General features: G+C 38.4%; 1 protein-coding gene across 1 annotated transcript in view; it reads right to left on the bottom strand.

Moving 5' to 3' along the window:
• Positions 1-17,843, bottom strand: part of ACOT12 (acyl-CoA thioesterase 12) — a 76,286-nt gene that overhangs the window by 25,070 nt on the left and 33,373 nt on the right. Inside the window, 5 exon segments of the mRNA XM_044662930.1 lie at positions 2,563-2,626; positions 4,072-4,127; positions 6,092-6,242; positions 8,597-8,716; positions 12,954-13,110. Of these exon segments, the coding sequence (XP_044518865.1) occupies positions 2,563-2,626; positions 4,072-4,127; positions 6,092-6,242; positions 8,597-8,716; positions 12,954-13,110 (548 nt within the window).

The following is a 17,843-nucleotide window of genomic DNA, read 5'->3' as shown; positions in this document are numbered from 1 at the left end:
AGTTTTCTGTTAAAAAAAATTCTTTAACAATAGCACCTATCTCACAGGGTTGTTATTAAGGATCAAATAAGGTAATGCCTATAAAGTACCTTTTATAGCTTTGGACATTTTTTCTTCATTGGTCAAGAACAGTTCAAATCTAGAAACTTGCAAAGATCTGAACTGGCTTTTATAAAAATAAATACTGAAGTTATAAATTTACCTGTGGAAGGAACCACAGGTCATCTAGTCTAACATCAATGTCTGTCATTTCTATATCAAGAAAGAGAAGTTAAATGACTGAGCCAAAGTCATACGTAGACTTAGTGACACAGAGCTGTGATCCTAGAAATATAGATTGATCCAAAGTAATTGCGGGGAGGGGCAGCTGGGTAGCTCAGTGGAGTGAGAGTCAGGCCTAGAGACAGGAGGTCCTAGGTTCAAACCCGGCCTCAGCCACTTCCCAGCTGTGTGACCCTGGGCAAGTCACTTGACCCCCATTGCCCACCCTTACCAATCTTCCACCTATGAAACAATACACCGAAGTACAAGGGTTTAAAAAACAAACAAACAAACAAAGTAATTGGGGGGAGAGGGGCTGTTATTGTTCATCCTTCATTTTCAAAAAGGACCAGTGATCTCATAGGGTAACATCTTGACTTGCACAAGAATTGAATGTAAGTGAGGCAGTTGCCTAATCTTTCTCTTCCTGAATCATCAAAGTCCAACAACAAGACAAAAGTCAAAAGAACTGGCTTTGGCTCAGGATGCAGGGGATGACCTTGTCTTTCAATGCCTCACCAAGCTCGAAGCATTCCACCAAAGCTTCAACCACCTTCGTGGCCATTGGAACAAATTATTCTCATCCCTCCATTCCACTTAGCAACTGAGGGCAGGATATGGGGATTTGATGCAAGTATGGAAAAGACCAAAAGTCCTGTAAATCTGAGGAGTCAAACATGCCAGCTGGCTGTGGTCTGCAACACTCCTTAACTAAAGATCCAGATTAAAATGTACGTTTTAAAATTTTAATTTACATAAGAAATAATTTATTTACTCAATTTAAATTAATTATACATTATAATATATTTAATAAAGCAAAATCATACTAATCATAAATATATGTGTATGTAGATATATATTTTCACATATTAACTGAATTAAATATGTAATATATATTTATATTATTAAATTATTAATTCTATATATTATATAAGCATAAATATATGCTGAATAAAATTTTAAAATGAAATATTTAACAAAGTAATAAGTAAAAGCACAATAAAACACAGATAACATTATATTGAAAACTAAGCCAATATGTAGCTTCAGGGATACTTATGTATAGATTAGTGGCCTCCATTTCTATTTGATTTTAATGCCACTGATGTAAAGAACCAGTAGAGGCACAGTTCAAATGGGTGAAGATGATAAAACATTGAAACAGTCAACATTTAAATGACTTTGAGAAGAAACTGTGGTCCAGCAGGCTGGTAATCTATGGGAAAACCTTTGGTCTTTCCCCTTTTCCTGGAGCAGATGTGGAAGGATCTGCTAACCCATGCGAGTTTCTCAGTGATCTGAGGTGCTTGTTAGATGCTGTCAAACCCTGCCTCGCAGCAGTACTGGGGCTGGAGGCACAACCAAAGCCTGACCAGGAGGCCGTGCTTTCCCAAGGCACCAATGTTTTCTCGTCTTTTAATGTTGTAAGATTTTTTTTTTCAAATAAACATTCTATGGTCGGTATCTGTATACAGATCCCGAGTTTACATTTGCATCTATAAATCACTTTAAGCCTGAGGTTTTATTGTACTGTGGTTTGTAATGACTATGTACTAAGTAAACACATTTCTCATCAGATATTATGGACTAATCTTTAAAACGTCTAGCACCTACTTTTACAAAAAAATGTGTTTTTTTCCCACCAGATTTATAAGTTAATTTGCATATGAAACTGCCTGTCGGGGAAATTCTATCTCCCCATCAGAGAGATGTCTGTGCCCCTAAAAGGTTAAAGTGATTCCCACCCACAACTCTCTAGAATGTGTTAGGACCTTTATCCAAATGCCGAACATCTATTCCGTAACCACATGCTGTCTCTCAAACTAGTAAATGAGGCTCACAAATATCAGATTTGGGTCATTAACCTGTGAGCAGTTATCTAAAAACAACTGAACTAAAAATGAGAGCTGTCCGAAAGTGGAATGGGCTGCCTTGGGCAGTGGCAGGTGGCCAGATGACCACTTATTGGGGATGTTGAAGAGAAGATTCAGTTTCAGGCACAGGTTAAATTCAGTGGCCACTGGAGGATCTTCTAATTCTGAGGATCTGGGATTCTGGGACTAAAGGGTGGCCTGTGTCTGTGACAGGGCAACCATAGATTTAATTATAGAGCCCAACCGGCTCTTGACTATTTGGTTTTGTTTCAAAATGTCAGGATGGAGTCAACTTATTTTTTCTTTCCCAAGTTATTATTTACCTAGGCAACCCAAGATAAATAAATGAGGATCAAAAGCCCCCATATTTTTTCCTGAAGCATTCATTGGCTTGCATTTAGAGGGATCTAGATAATAAAAGTATTACCTGGTTGTTTTCATCCCAGTGAACACAAAGTGGAATGTCTTCTTTATGAGAAACAACATATTTCCTGAACAAAGTAAGATAATGTTTCAATAGTGACTTTAACTCTTTGTCAAGAGCTTGCAACATTCATTCAAATTCATTCAGCACATATTTATTAAGTACTTACTAAGTGTCGGGGCCTGTGCTAGGCACTAGGTATACAAAGGCAAAAAAGGAAACAATCCCTACTCTCAAGGAGCTTAAATTTTATTGGAGAAAACAATATGTAACCAGAAATTTAGATACAAAATCTATGCCAGCTTCTGAGGTCACTTATAGCTCTAGCATGATCCTATAAACATACACAGACAAAAAGTAACTTGGGGAGGGTACAAGCAACAAGTGGGGAACTTGGGGGCACTGTGGATAGACCACCAAGCCTGGAGTCAGACTCTGGCCTCACACACTTATTAACTGTGTGAGCCTGAGCAAATCATTTAACCTTGCCTGCCTCAGTTTCCTCATCTGTAAAATGAGTTTGAAAAGGAAATGGCAAACTATTCCACTATCTCTGCTAAGAAAACCCCTAACAGGGTCATGAAGAGTTGGACATGACTAATTGACTAAACAACAATCACAAACAACTATAAAGATAATCAGGATGTTGGGGGGAGGAAGGGGTTAATGCAACTATGGAAATTACCAAAAAGACAGAGAAATTATTAAATCATCTCCAATGAATGCATGACTTGCACACTTTGAATTGGCCAGGATGGTGAAAGACAAATCCACTAATACACTCTTTTTTTTTTTTAATTTTAAACCCTTAACTTCTGTGTATTGACTTATAGGTGGAAGATTGGTAAGGGTAGGCAATGGGGGTCAAGTGACTTGCCCAGGGTCACCCACGAATACACTCTTGATGGAGCTGTAAATTGGTTGAATATAAGTTTCCTGAAGGCTTAGGTAAGTTCTCTTTATTTAGTCTTTGTATCCCTAATAAGTAGTCCTGAGCCTGGCATATGGTAGGATTGCCTCTGATCCAACAACTTCTGGAAGGTCATCAACACTGATGCAGTATATAGTTCTCTAAACTATCTGGTAGCATATGGCAGCTAGGTGGCATAGTGGAAAGAGGGCCAGGAAGTCAGGAGTCAGGAAGACCTGAATTCAAATCCAGCCTCAAATACTTCCCAGCTGTATATGATCCTGAATAAATTATTTAACCCTGTTGGTCTCAGTTTCCTCATCTGTAAAATGAGCTGGAGAAGGAAATGGCAAACTACTCCAGCATCTTTGCCAAGAAGACCCCAAATGGGGTCAGAGTCAGACATGTCTGAAAAACAACTGAATAACAACAAATATAGTATATGGTAAAAAGCTTCTCAAATAGCTGCTATAGGTCCTATCTCTGAAATTAGTGGGATTTTTAAAATAGATACTTTTTTCTTAATGAGACAACAAGAAATCCTAATGCATATAATATTAATGGTGAGATTTTTAGCAATCTTTATATATTACAACACAAACCTGCCAAGTCGTATCCTCTTACGTGCAATAGCCCCACGATACCTTCTCACATCATCCTTTAAAAAAAAAAATTACTGATGAATCTTCTGGAGAATCCTAGATTTAGAGATAGAAGAAATCTTAGCAGTTAGGTAAGTCAGGGGAAGCTAGGTAGTACAGTGGATAAAGCACTGGGCTTGGAATCAGGAAGATTCATCCTGAATCCCAGTCCAGCCTCAGACACTTTCTAGCTGTGTGATCCTGGGTAAGTAATTTTTCTCAGTTTCCTCATCTGTAAAATGAGCTGGAGAAGGAAATGGCCAACCAGTCCAGTATCTTTGCCAAGAAAACCCCAAATGGGGGGGCAGCTGGGTAGCTCAGTGGAGTGAGAGTCAGGCCTAGAGACGGGAGGTCCTAGGTTCAAACCCGGCCTCAGCCACTTCCTAGCTGTGTGACCCTGGGCAAGTCACTTGACCCCCATTGCCCACCCTTACCAATCTTCCACCTATGAGACAATACACCGAAGTACAAGGATAAAAAAAAAAAAAGGAAAAAAAAAAAAAGAAAACCCCAAATGGGGTCACAAAGAGTCAGGTATGACTGAAATGACTCAAGAACTAGGTAGTTCAACCACCTTATTTTACATTTGAGGAGCCTGAAGAGTACAGAGGAAAAGTGACTTGTCTAAGGACATATATGTTATAGATAACAATTGGGATTCCAATTCAGGTCCTCTAGCTCCAATTCCAGTACATCTTAACTAAATTTTTTTTAGAATTTAGCTATGGACTATTTATTATTCCTGTATGAAACAGCCTAACTTGATTTAATAGCTAGGATTCACTTAATGCATGGGTAAATAAGTGGCTACAATTGTCAATCCTATAACTTTTTCCATTGCTACTTTAATCTGTAATGTAGCTACTATCCTTCATTACTCAGAAGAGAGGCTTAGAGAAGATATGAAAACTAAAGTCATTCTTAGAAGAGGGAGAGTCCACCACCTCTTAAGCCAGTAGGGAAAGACACACATTGATGTCATTTTTGGGTCTCCATCACCATCCAATATGGTGCATCATGGACCATTTAATAAATAGTATTTTGTGGTTTGTTGTTGAATAAAGTAGAAACCAGGAAACTAGGAAAGAAGGAAGACTTTTTTCTGGAAAGATTAAATGAAGATATCAGTGTGTACAAAACGATGAGACAAGAAGTCAACTGTGGCAGAATGGGTTAGAAGATGTAAAATATCCTGTGGTGTTGGCTGCTATATATTTGGTTCATGTGATTGAAATCTTTAACCCTTTTGGCTTCATGCTAAAGAATCAAAAAGAAAAGGTAAGAAATCAGCATATAAGTTATTGCTGGTGTGAAGAAGAAAAATTAGGAATTCAAAGGAGGGTCATGGAGGAGGTGGGATCTAAGCTGTTTCTGAGGGGTCTGAGGAGATACTACTCTACACTAGCTTTGGAGTCCTGAGACCAGGCACTCAGCAGATACTTGCTAGCAAAGGCTGTTTGACAATGTGCTTAACCTTCACAAAACTCAGTTTTTTCATCTGTAAAAATGCAGATAATAAAAACTGAATGGGCAACAAGGTGGCACAAAGTGAATACAGTGCTGTGCCTGGGATCAGGAAGACTTGAGTTCAAATACACTCACAGACATTTACCCTGAGCAGGTCACTTAACCCTGTTTGCCTCAGTTTTCTCATCTGTCAAATGAGCTGGAGAAGGAAATGGTAAAGCACTCCAGTATCTTTGCCAAGAAAACCCCAAATGAGAACACAGTGTTGGATACGACTAAAAATGTCTGAACAAAACCAAAAGCTGAATAGTCTCCTGAATAGGGTTACTATTAGAAAAGTATTTTGTAAACTTCAAAGTATTAAGTAAAGTTGTTATTAAAGAATGGATAAGGCTTGAATGATAGACAGTGGATAGAATAGTGTGAGCAAAAGAGTTATATGATGTCATGATTATGGGAGGAGCTCAATATGTACAATAAAGGTTTGATCATTGAATCTTTTTACAAGCTTGACCTCTGAAATGGGCTTGACTCTGGGGAACACGATGTGTTCTTCATTATCATCAAAAGCATAATAAATGAGAAAAGCACTGTTGATATGGCGGCCTTGGCCTTTGGACCATTCCTCACAGTTGTATGCCTCAACACGGACCCCCACTTCAACCCTACAAAGGATACAAAAAGCATAATCAGGTAAATCTGATCACTACTTGTTACAAACTTCCCTGGCAGAAGGAGGAGGATGTCTTAGCAGAACTGAGATAGACACCTTGGATTCAAATTCAAATTCAAAATCAAGTGCATTTGCTCTGCAGGTGATCCTAATCAAGCCATTAAAACTCCCAAGATTTCCCTTTCCTCCTCTGTAAAACGTCCAGTTTGTTCTAGATGACCTCTTTGCTTCTCTAAATTTCTGATCCTAAGAAATCCATAGCATTTTTTCCCCTCGAGCAATTATAGACCATGGGTTAAAGGAGCCCCAGCCTGGGCTCCTTCAGAGAAGTTACTTTCTTAATTCAGTCACTTACTTATTACAGCATTTGGGGCACTGCTTGAATGAATTGGTACAACCTCTTATTTGTTACTTTTGATGTGGGAAAAGGGAGAGGGGGGATTTCGTTGTGCTTTGTCATTGGTTAATCTTAGGGAGTTCCTTGATCAATTAACTGGATGAACTTTGTTGGGGACTTTGATGGCATGTCCCTCTGAAGAGTACGCACGTGCCCATCTGCCCCATTCTCTGTTTTGATTTTGGGTTTTTTTGTTGATGTGCTTCCCCTTTACCTTGCTATAGTCATTGTGTGTATTTTTTTCTCGGTTCTGCTTATTTCATTTTGCATCCATTCATGTCAATTTCAGGATTTTTTCCCATATTTTTTCATTATCTTTTCAGTATGTCTCATATTCCTCATTCCTTCTGCCTCAGTAATAGTTAATTGCAATGGTGTACCACAATTTGTTTGTCCATTTCTGAATCTATAAGCATTTATTTTATTTCCAATTTAATAGGCAGCTACATAGTGTGGTGAATAAGATAGTGCAATGGACCTGGAGTCAGGAAGTCCTGAGTTCAAATGCAGCCTCAGACATTTACTGACTATGTGGCCTTGAGCAAGTCACTTAAGCCCCCTCAGTCTCCATTTCTTCATCTGGAAAATGGGAATAATAATGTTACCTTTTCCCCCTGGTTGTTAGGAATATAAAATGAGATATTTCTAAGGCACTTTTAACCGTGAAGTGCTATATAAATGCTAGATAATATTATTATTAGCTATTATCTTTTCAGTTTTTTTGCTAACATAAAAAGTGCTACTAGAAATATTTTTATGTATAATAAACATTTCTTTCTATCTTTGATCTCTCTGGGGAGATCATATGATTCTCTGGGTCCATATGACCCATTCTAAACTCAGTATGATTCTACTGAGAGTGAATTTTGTGGTTCAGAGGCTCATACTATTTGGGGAGGAACCAACTTTTCATGCTGGCCTATAAGGAAAAAATTATCTTCATTGTAGACTTGACCACTTTCTCCCATTCCTCTTTCCCTTTTCTGAGTGCAGGTCAAAGACCAGAGATCTGAGAGTGGACTTTAATCTCTCAGTTTGCATGAGGAAAGAAGGGATGATTGTCATCCAGGAACTGAATGAATATTTTTCATCAGCTCACAAAATAACAGTTTCTCAGTCCAAGAGATGGCAACTGCCAAGGCAGTATTAAAGCATCAAGAATCTTTGCACCATGAGTGGGGCAGAATAAAGGCCATTCTCCTTTACTAGGTACATACATTGTTTCTTTGAGTACTTATGTGGTAGCCGGGAACCCATTCATCCACATCTGCTGAGACTTAGTCAAGAACTAAATTTGAATTATATATTCTGAGATTTCCTGGAGGGGATTCAATGCAGGGGCAACCCAAACCAAAGGGAGAGTAATTTGGGGGCAGGGCTGCAGTGGGTAAGAATGTCTGCATAAGGCTAGATAGATCTTGGGGTTCTAAGCTACCTGGTTCAAATACTTAAACTTTCTGTTCTCAAAACAATGGTTTAGTATTCAAGAAAACAAAGCAAATTAAATTAGATAATAATAACAATAATAATGCTTTTGACGCAAATAGAACAACAGCAAATAAATGAGAAGAGTTCTCTTCAGTGGAAAGAATAATTAAAAACAAGTACAAAGCAGAGGGGGAATATGTAGAGCTAGATGCCAGACCCATCATCACCAGGAGATGCCATTCCATCACCATAATTTTCTTAGTGGGAATGCACTCAGGTAGTACAAAAATGCATCTATATATTTGAAACAAAATGTCATTTAGAAGTTATAATTTAGAAGGTAAGTAAAATGAGAAAAGAACCAGTTGCTTCAAAGTATGTGTCTCTATTCTCCCTTCCTTAATGAAATAAAAATCATGATAATAACAATAATCCATATCTTATTTCAAGTTATTAAATAGGATCATAAAATAAAAATCTAGGAAGCAAGACATCCGCCATGCCATCTCATCCACAGTTACCATTCCTGAAAAGTATTGTTGACAATGGAGTTGAAGACAAGCCGATCACCAACAGTAGACGGTCCCCGAAACTTAAACATATCCACGGACTTCAGAATGGGATGGGAGCAACAAAGGCGGCTGAATGAGAAGGACAAATAGAAAAGAGTAAGAAAGTAAAAGATTCCCCTCGAAAATAAATTTGGATATTCCTGCCCATTTTTCTCCTGCCCATCAACCTCCATTTTTAATCTAACCCTTATGTAATCTAACCTCAACCTTTAATCTATAACCCTTATGCAGTGAAATGCAGACTAGAAATTGTGTGACTTCAAATTCTTGCACCAGTGGCAAAGTCAGGTGAATAAAGGGGTAGGTGGGTGTTAGCACAGGGGGGCAGTCGGATCTGACTGCAATCCTAAGAAGGGGAAGCTTATTCCTGAAAGTATGGAGCACCACTGCTCTATGTTGATTAGAGTGGGTTGGATCTTGCTCCAGGTGAGCTACCCTTATTGTGGCTCAAGTTAATTGTTTGCTAAACGGCTATTTTTTTTCTCCAAAGAGGAGAAGAAATGGACGGCTTGTGCATATTGGCAGTGTTACCATATGCCATCTGCAAGAAACTTATTCTGTGAGCATACGTGTATAACCCAGATCAAACTGCTTACCATCTCTGGGAAGCGGGGAGAAAAAGGAAGAAGAGACACAATTTGGATCTTGTAATTTTGGAAAATATGTGTTAAAGATTATTATGTGTAATTGGGAAAATAAAATATATATTTTAAAATAAAGAAACTCTCTAAATCCTTAGTACCACCTCATTGTATTGAGGGATAACAACAAAATTGTATTGGCAACAGACTTGCTCTTATCCAGTTTCTAGGGAAGTAGAGCCTGGGTTAAGTGTGCTTCAGTGATGTTTGTATTCTTGTTCAGGGAAGCCTGGAACCAGAGGCTTAGCGTGTATCACCACAGTTGGATCGTGGCATGAGGAAAATATGGAAGGGGCTGCCAGATTTTTCTGCCCTTAGGCTGGTGTGGCCCAGTGTTATTGATTCATCAGTTTCACAGTTAACAGAATGTACCAGCACATCCCAAGAAAGGGAGAGACAAGTGGATTTTCTCCACACACAAAAATCCCTAGCCCTGCCATACACAACCTCAGGGGCTCTTTCAATCTCCATGTCACGCTATTTCTGTGAAATTTCAAAACGATAATCATACAGTTTTGTTCATCTAAGAAAGGCCTATATACTTCATGATTTTCTCTACTTTCAGATGTTAACCTTAGTCCTTCAATTGCACTAGAATGAGCTTAAGTCAATGACTCAACCACGGCTAATTATATTATTCATGTTTGCAAAAAGGAACACGTTCAAAAATGATCCATTGTCATCTCTTCTCATTTTATTTCTTTTCATTTAAAAAAAATTCTTGCCTTTTATCTTACAATCGATACTGTGTATTGAGTCCAAGGAAGAAGAGCAATAAGAGTTAGGCAATGGGTATTTACTGACTTGCCCAGGGTCACATAGCTAGGAAGTATCTGAGGCTAAATTTGAACCCAGGACTTCCCATCCGTAGGCCTGGATCTCAATCCACTGAGCAACTTAGCTTCCCCCCTTATCATTTTAGTTCAAAACAAAATTCCTTCACCCCTGCATATTTCAAAGGAGCAGTATGACTCTCTAAGAGTTGTGCTTTCTATGTAAATGAATATTTAATTTTTCTTTTAAATTTGGGGGGAAATGAACTTTGCTTTGGTTGCCTCAGAAGGAAAAGTTCCAGTTCAAATGTTTTCTAAGTCTTCAACATGCCTTGAAGCTGCTCCATTGTTATTTTAAGCATAGAATCACCTTTTTTAAATTGAAGAAAGATTTAAATGCATTCTCCCCCAAATTGCTTCTTTTTCTTTTCATTTCTCATTTAAACCTTTGGCCACAGCATTTCAAACTTGCACCTTCAAAGGTCAGACAACATTATAAGTTGCCATATAAAGGCCTGTAGTGAGACCCACAATTTTTTAAGCATCAGAGATTGTTTTCTATTTCTAGCCAGTTTCACCTTTGTAATAAAACCATTGTCAGCGGGCTTCAGTGTCACAAGATCAACATCCATAATTCAGGGGAAAATATGAAATCTGTCATCTTGTGTTTATTTTTGAACTAGGAACTCAGTTGTTTATCTTCATGGTAATCTACCTGAACTCATTCTTTGGTGATTAAGATACTTCCACCCTATCATATACTCCCCTGATGCCAAACTGTTTAAACCCCGTCTTCCATCCCCACGGACTGCTCCCTTTTTCTCATCTTCTTCAGCCTCACTCCCACCTCCCACTGTGAAACTGTCCAACCTTTCCACTGTGCTCTCTGGAATACCTGATCCATAAGTAATAAGCTAGCTTTTATCTTAAAATTTTTCTTTTCTTGCTCCTTCTATCATCTGTCACTCACTGAGACCTGGCTCCCTCCTGCTGATACTGGCCACCCTTTCCAACAATGGTGGCACTTTCAAAAAAAATTTTCTCTTTAAAAAAATGTTCCCCCCAGATTACAGGCAGATACAATTTTAATAATAATTTTCTGGCATTTTGTGATCCATGATTTCTCCCCTCCATCTCTCTTCCTGATGGCAGGTAATATGATATAGGTTGTATGTCTGCTTTCAGGCAATACATATTTCCATGTTTATCATGTTATGAAAGAAAACACATATCACATATACTAGAGAAAACTTATGAAGGAAATAAAGTGAAGGAAGAATGGGATGTTTCAAACTTTCACTCGGACCTTCCAATTCAGTGGTCATAGTTGGAAAGTTGGATGCCATGCTCGCCATCACCAATTCCAAGCTCTCCCTCTACCACTGTCACTCAGTAACCTTCTCTTCCTGGGTGGTTCATTCAATACAAATTTACCACCCAAAGAAAATTCTGGTGGCTCTTGTGTACTGGCCTCCAGGACACTTGTTCTTCCTCAATGAATTCAATGTCTAGCTCCTGGTCTTTCTTCCCACCTTGCCTTCAATCTAAGGGCCATCGTTATACATATTGACACTCTCCCAACCATCCTAATTTCCCAATTCTTCAGTTTACTCATTTCTCATGACCTCAGCCTCCTCCCTACCCTGTTGCAGCTACATACAAATACCCTCGATCTATCCAATTTCATGAAAATTCCCTTACCTGATCACGATCTATTATCATTTGACCTCTTCCTTTGCCATAAAACTCCTAACCTAGTTCTTTGTTGTCACTAAGATCTCCAATCTCTCTGCCCCTTAGCTCTTTCCCAGGTCATTACCTTGCACTGGCTATATTCTCTTCCCTTTCTTTAGGCAGCTAAGTGATACAGTGGATAGAGAACTGGCTTTAAGCAGTGATTCCCAAAGTGGGCACTACTGCCCCCTGGTGGGTGCTGCAGCAATCCAGGGAAGCGGTGATGGCCACAGGTACATTTATTTTTCCTATTGCTATTAAATTTTTTTTAAAAATTAATTTCCAGGGGGCTAAGTAATATTTTTTCTGGAAAGGGGGTGGTAGGCCAAAAAAGTTTGGGAACCACTGCTCTAGTGAGAAAGACCCAAGGTAAAATCCAGCTGTAGATATTTCTGAACTATGTGAACCTGGGCAAATCATCACTCCCCCCAGTTTCCTCAGCTGTTAAATGGGAATAATAATAACATCTACTTATCAGGTTAAATGAGATATTTGTAAAGTACTTAGCCCAGTATCTGCTATATAGCAGTTGCTTGATAAATGCCTATTTCCTTTTCTCCTTCCTTCTTCCCTCCCTCATTCCTTCTTTTCTTCCTTCCCTCCTCCTACTTGACTCTTCCTTCTCAGGCTCCTTTGGCTAGACTTTCATTCAGCTCCTACCTTTAAACCTTGAGGGTCCCTGAAGGCTCTGTCTTGTGTCTTCTTTTCTTTTTTCCCTGTATACGATTTCACTTGTTGATATCATCTACTCCCATGGATTGAATTATTATTTCTCTGCAAATAATTTCCAATTCTATTTGTTCAGCCTTGATTTCTCTACTAACCTCCAACCTCACATCTCCAACTGCCTACTGAACATCTTAACATAACAAATACTAGTTGATTACTTGAGACAAAAAGATAGATTAATCATGGAGTAAAATACTGGTTGCTTGTAGATTTTAAAAAATCATTTTAATGAATGGCACCATTTCCCCAAGTTCTCACTTTTAAGACACCTCCTGATTTTGGATACTATTTTGGTGTCTAGACTTCCTATTTTTTTTCTCTCATTCAGTTGCAACTCCTCTGCACCTCTGGCTCTGCTAGAAGAGCAGGTGGTTTTTTTCCAAAAGATGTTCACAAATCCCAGTCCAAAGGGCAAAACCAATAAACAACCTTGCTGAAATGTTAGCCACTGTCTCCATCCAAGCCATAATCTGGCCCCCAAATGTATTTCCATGATGATTTGCATGGGGCGGAAGGACAAGTTCAATGCTCTGTACCCAGGTATCACTGGTTGAAACCATACTGTCTTCTTGGTCACAGAGGGCATCTGAAATGTGAATAGGAAACATTAAATGAAGAAGCTTTACCTGATGTCCCTGATGACAGCTGCTCAGGCAGAGGGGCTGACCCTTTGTTTCCTGTAAAAATGAATTGTTCCTTTCATAAGCAACTACCTGAGGAAGCAAACAAGTCTCATTTTGGGCATGGATAAGTTTCATCTTTATGGTAGGGGGTTAAGATAACAAAATTGTGAGTGCTTTCTTCTTTTAGAAACTACTGTACCTAATAGATATGTTTTGGATTTAGTATCTTCTTTTTTACTTCATATTTCATATTTCAACTATCTTGCTCCCTATTAACAACCCCTTTGAGAGTTTTGATTGGAAGAATGGATAAATACAAAAGGAAAATTTCAGATTTGAGATATGTATGTACAGCCCCTGCCCCTCTGGGGCACAGTGACTGTGTGTTCTAAACTCCTCAGAACGAGAATGCCACTTGCTATGGAAATGCTGTTGGGGTTTTTTAAAAATGCTGTTATGAGCAGAAAAGACACAATGCTGCTGTACATCTCAGTGTCCTTCTGCTGCTTCAGAATCATATTGCCTTCATTTACTGACAAATTGGTTTTTACTGTCAACAATGGAGAAATCATTTACTCTGGCTGCAAAGAAATAAAATGTATTCAATTATGCTTCCTGCATCATCAAGTGAATCACCAGCTAGGCTTCAATCTCACAAGTGTTGTTGTTGGGTGGATATGGAATTCAGAAAGCACATATCCGGTGGGCTTGGCCAGGGACCGAGCTCAGTTTGCAATGTGAGCAGAGACGAATATCCATTTAGGTGGGAAATGCAGGCTCATCTGGTGTGGAAATTCCTATAGAAGCATGCATAAAGGCTATAATGAACTTACTTTTGGTCTCAATAAAACGTCTTTGAGACACTTTTCTTGGCATATTCCCCAGTAGGCCCATGAGGGAAGAGGGAAGAGTGACTACTGACAACCAACAATCTTAAAGAAAATCCGGATTTTCATTTATTTGTGCTCTCTCTCTCTCTCTCTCTCTCTCTCTCTCTCTCTCTCTCTCTCTCTCTCTCGCTCTCTTGCTCTCATTTACTCTACATCTGCCTCCATTCCATTCCATTTCATTGATTTATCCAGAGATATTACCCACAATAGGATATGTTGGATTATCCTCACAAAAAAGCCACACTATTCTCCATCTTCCTTCATGGCTTCTAGCCACATAGCTACACCAATTCATGCCGAATGCCTTTGTCATCTATTTGTTGTTCAATATTTTTCAGTTGTGTCTAACTCTATGACTGCATCCTTGCCAAAGATCCTAGAGCAGTTTATCATTTCTTTCTCCATCTCATTTTCTACATGAGGAAAATGAAGTAAAGAGGGTTAAGCAACTTGTCCAGGGTCACATAGCTACTAAGTGTCTGAGGCTGAATTTAAACTCATAAACATGAGTCTTCCTGATTCCAAACCCAGTGCTCTACCCACTGTGCTACTGAGCTGCACCTCATTTCTTTATAAAGGGCCTTAATTCAAAGTCAACACAGTTAAAATGAGTTTGGTCCACTTGTGAAATCATGGAGTTAGAGTTGGAAGTCATTTAGTCTAATCTTTTCTTTCTGTAGATGAAGAAATGAAGGATCAAGGAATTCTAGAAGGCAATTCTGAAAAATCAAGGAAAAAAAAAGAACATACCAATTTTTACCCAAATTACCTGGAATGCCCATCTACATGAAGCTGAAACATTTTGTCTATCATTTCTCAAAACTTAACACATTTGTGAAAATTTTCCTGAATAACTCTACTTAGCTCCTGGCTCGCCATTCATTCCAGGGCACCTTGAAACCTGGAATATAATAAATTATAATATGTATGTGCATATATATGTATATATATACACGTATATAAAATACATTGTGCAATTATGATATAATAAATATAGGTAGGTGTCTACTAGAAAATGACCAGGAGGATTCTGCCCCAATATGAGGCAGCAGATGCTGATTTGAGCTAAGAAATATTATCAAACCTCTGCCTTTTTGAGAAGTAGCACAGCATAGGGATAGAGACTTGGCCTCTAAAGCAGGAAGACCCAGTTTCAAAAACACATTGATTACTTGCAAGCTGTGTGATCTTGGACAAGTCAGTGCTTATCTTAACCTCCCAGTGCTCTAGCATGAGTCTAAGACAGAGGTTCACTATTTTTGTCATGGATTCCTTTGCCAATGGGATGAAGGACTTCTTCTCAGAATAATGTATTTAAATGCAGAAAATACATAGGATTTTAAAGGAGCTGAGTTTTGTTGACATAGTTATCAAAATATTGGGGAAGAAACCCAAATTCACTGCTCCCCTGAAATCCATCCTTGTACTCCTTAGGGGTCTGCTCTAAGAAGCTAAGTTACAGAGAAGATGAGACTGCCTACAATGGTAGAAGAAGATGGAACCACAGATGTGTATAGACAAACATATGCCTATATATTCATATATATAAGAATATATGCATATATATGGCTATGTGTATATATGCATATACACACATACAAATATAAATACATATATATATATAAGTATGTATGTGTGCATGTATAAGTCTAAACATTTGCGATGAGTTGCCATTATCTGTATATTCTTTGGGATATACTTTTCAGATACACATATCCTACCTCTCCCTTTGGATGGTAAAGATGCTTAAGTTCATGGCCTTCACCTTATCATTTCTCCCTCTTCACTTCCCTTAAGGCAAAGGCACTGTCTACCCAGAAAGTACTCATAATCAATCATGAGAGACTAATTAAAGTCACCAGGTAAAATGGGGCTCCTCTCCTATCACCTTCATGGGTAAACTTGGCCTTAGAGTGGATGTCATTTCCCCTAAAAGACTATCTCTTTCCTTCTAAAGGCTCTCTTGTTGGGCATCCCTTCCAGAGAAGCAATCACCGTTTTCTCAGTCACCAAGCACCCTTGTCTTGTGTGAGTCACACGTAAGAGAGTCCCAGCTTCCATGAGGAGGGGATCTTGTTCAGTACCATGGCCCTAGGCTAGCCCCTGCCCAAAGGAGATCCTGAGGATTGAAAAAGTCACGTCCAAAAGTTAATATTTTTACCTATTTTCCAATATCTATGCAGCTACTTCCTCTTCAAGTTAAAAAAACAAAGACAAAATCATGTCTATTTTGCTAACTGTGGAGAAATTTGGTCCAAATGTCAATATAAATCCTATCCCAGTTTTCCGGGAATAACAGTCTATTCTTGTAAGTGTCTAAACTCAGGGGATCTGAGTATGTGGTTCAGCCATTATGTGAAGCTTGATCCCCAGAATAAGGATGGAAAGGTTGTAAAAGGTAAAACACTACAGGCCTCTAATTGAGAGGACCTTAGCATTCAAGTGTTTTCTTTGAAATTCTGGGTGTGCTTTGTAGGAACATGCTCCAGGGTCCTGCTTACTGCAGATTTATTTGTCATGTTTGGGTCAAATATCACATCTAGTATCCTAGAAAAGCTCGACAGTGTATGTGTTTTTTGTGCTCAGCTATGTAAATTTGTACTTTGGATGTTTTTAAAGTGTTGTGCAATATTGACAGCACAACTTGCCATTTTGATTTCAAGTTTTCACGCTAGTTGGCAAGCCAATGAAAATGACAAAGTGCAGGGGAAAGAATGATCACTTTAAAGCAAGAGAACCTGAGTTCAAATTCTAACTGTGATGCTTACTGTGGAGTATGACCTTGGGCAAGTCACATAAAACCTCTAGGTTTTAGTTTCTCCATTTGTAAAATGAGGGAATTGAACATATAAAGGTCATATAACAGCAAGGCTTCCATTCAAGTATAGACTGGAAGATATCCCTTCCAGATCTTAAATTCTATGATTCTGGGAAGCAGTGAAAATAATATTGGTTTTGGAAACCAAGGATCTGATTTTAATTCTTGATGCTGCTTACTTGCTAGTCATATAATATAATATGATTAAATAATAAATTTCATATATCAAAATATTAAAGGTCAAAAGTGTACTAAGACTTTTTGGGATACGCAATATATTACAGGCACAATGTGTAAATATAATATAAATGTGTTATAGCCCTTAAGCTGTGATCTTAGGCTTCGATCTGTAAATCAAAGAAGTTAGACTGGAAGATCTCAAAAGTCCCTTCTGGATCTAAATCTATAACACCATGATTTTCTAGGATTATGTCCTTTGACCATTTCTTTTTTCTATTTTTTATTTCTTTTTTTTACTTCTTTTTTTTTTTTGGCAATGGGGGTCAATTGACTTGCCCAGGGTCACACAGCTGGGAAGTGTCTGAGGTCAGATTTGAACCTAGGACCTCTAGGCCTGGCTCTCAATCCACTGAGCTACCTAGCTGCCCCCTCCTTTGACCCTTTCAAGAGTTGCTGCTAGGACTATAGCCTGAAGAAATGATTAGAAAGAATGAAAACCACCTATACATGCATATTTATATTGACCGCAGACCTATGAAGAGCATGTATAGTCAATAACTTAATTTAATGTGATGGAGTATGGCTAGGTCATCAAATGACAAAAGTTGGAAGTATACAAAGAATTGTGGCAAGACCCAAGAAATGAATACAATTATAATCAGAATCTATTTACCAATTGTGACTACATTTTTGTAAAAGCAACCAAATCCAATACATGCCCAGATGAAAAAGAGCTAAGAGAGAAATTCAGAAGCAAATGAGTGTTATTGTTTTGTTAAAAGTATACATAGGCAGAGTTTATTTTTTG

This window comes from Gracilinanus agilis, chromosome 1 (genome assembly GCF_016433145.1).
Source record: "Gracilinanus agilis isolate LMUSP501 chromosome 1, AgileGrace, whole genome shotgun sequence".
Lineage (NCBI taxonomy): Eukaryota > Metazoa > Chordata > Mammalia > Didelphimorphia > Didelphidae > Gracilinanus > Gracilinanus agilis.
This window is presented reverse-complemented; position numbering and strand designations above follow the sequence as displayed.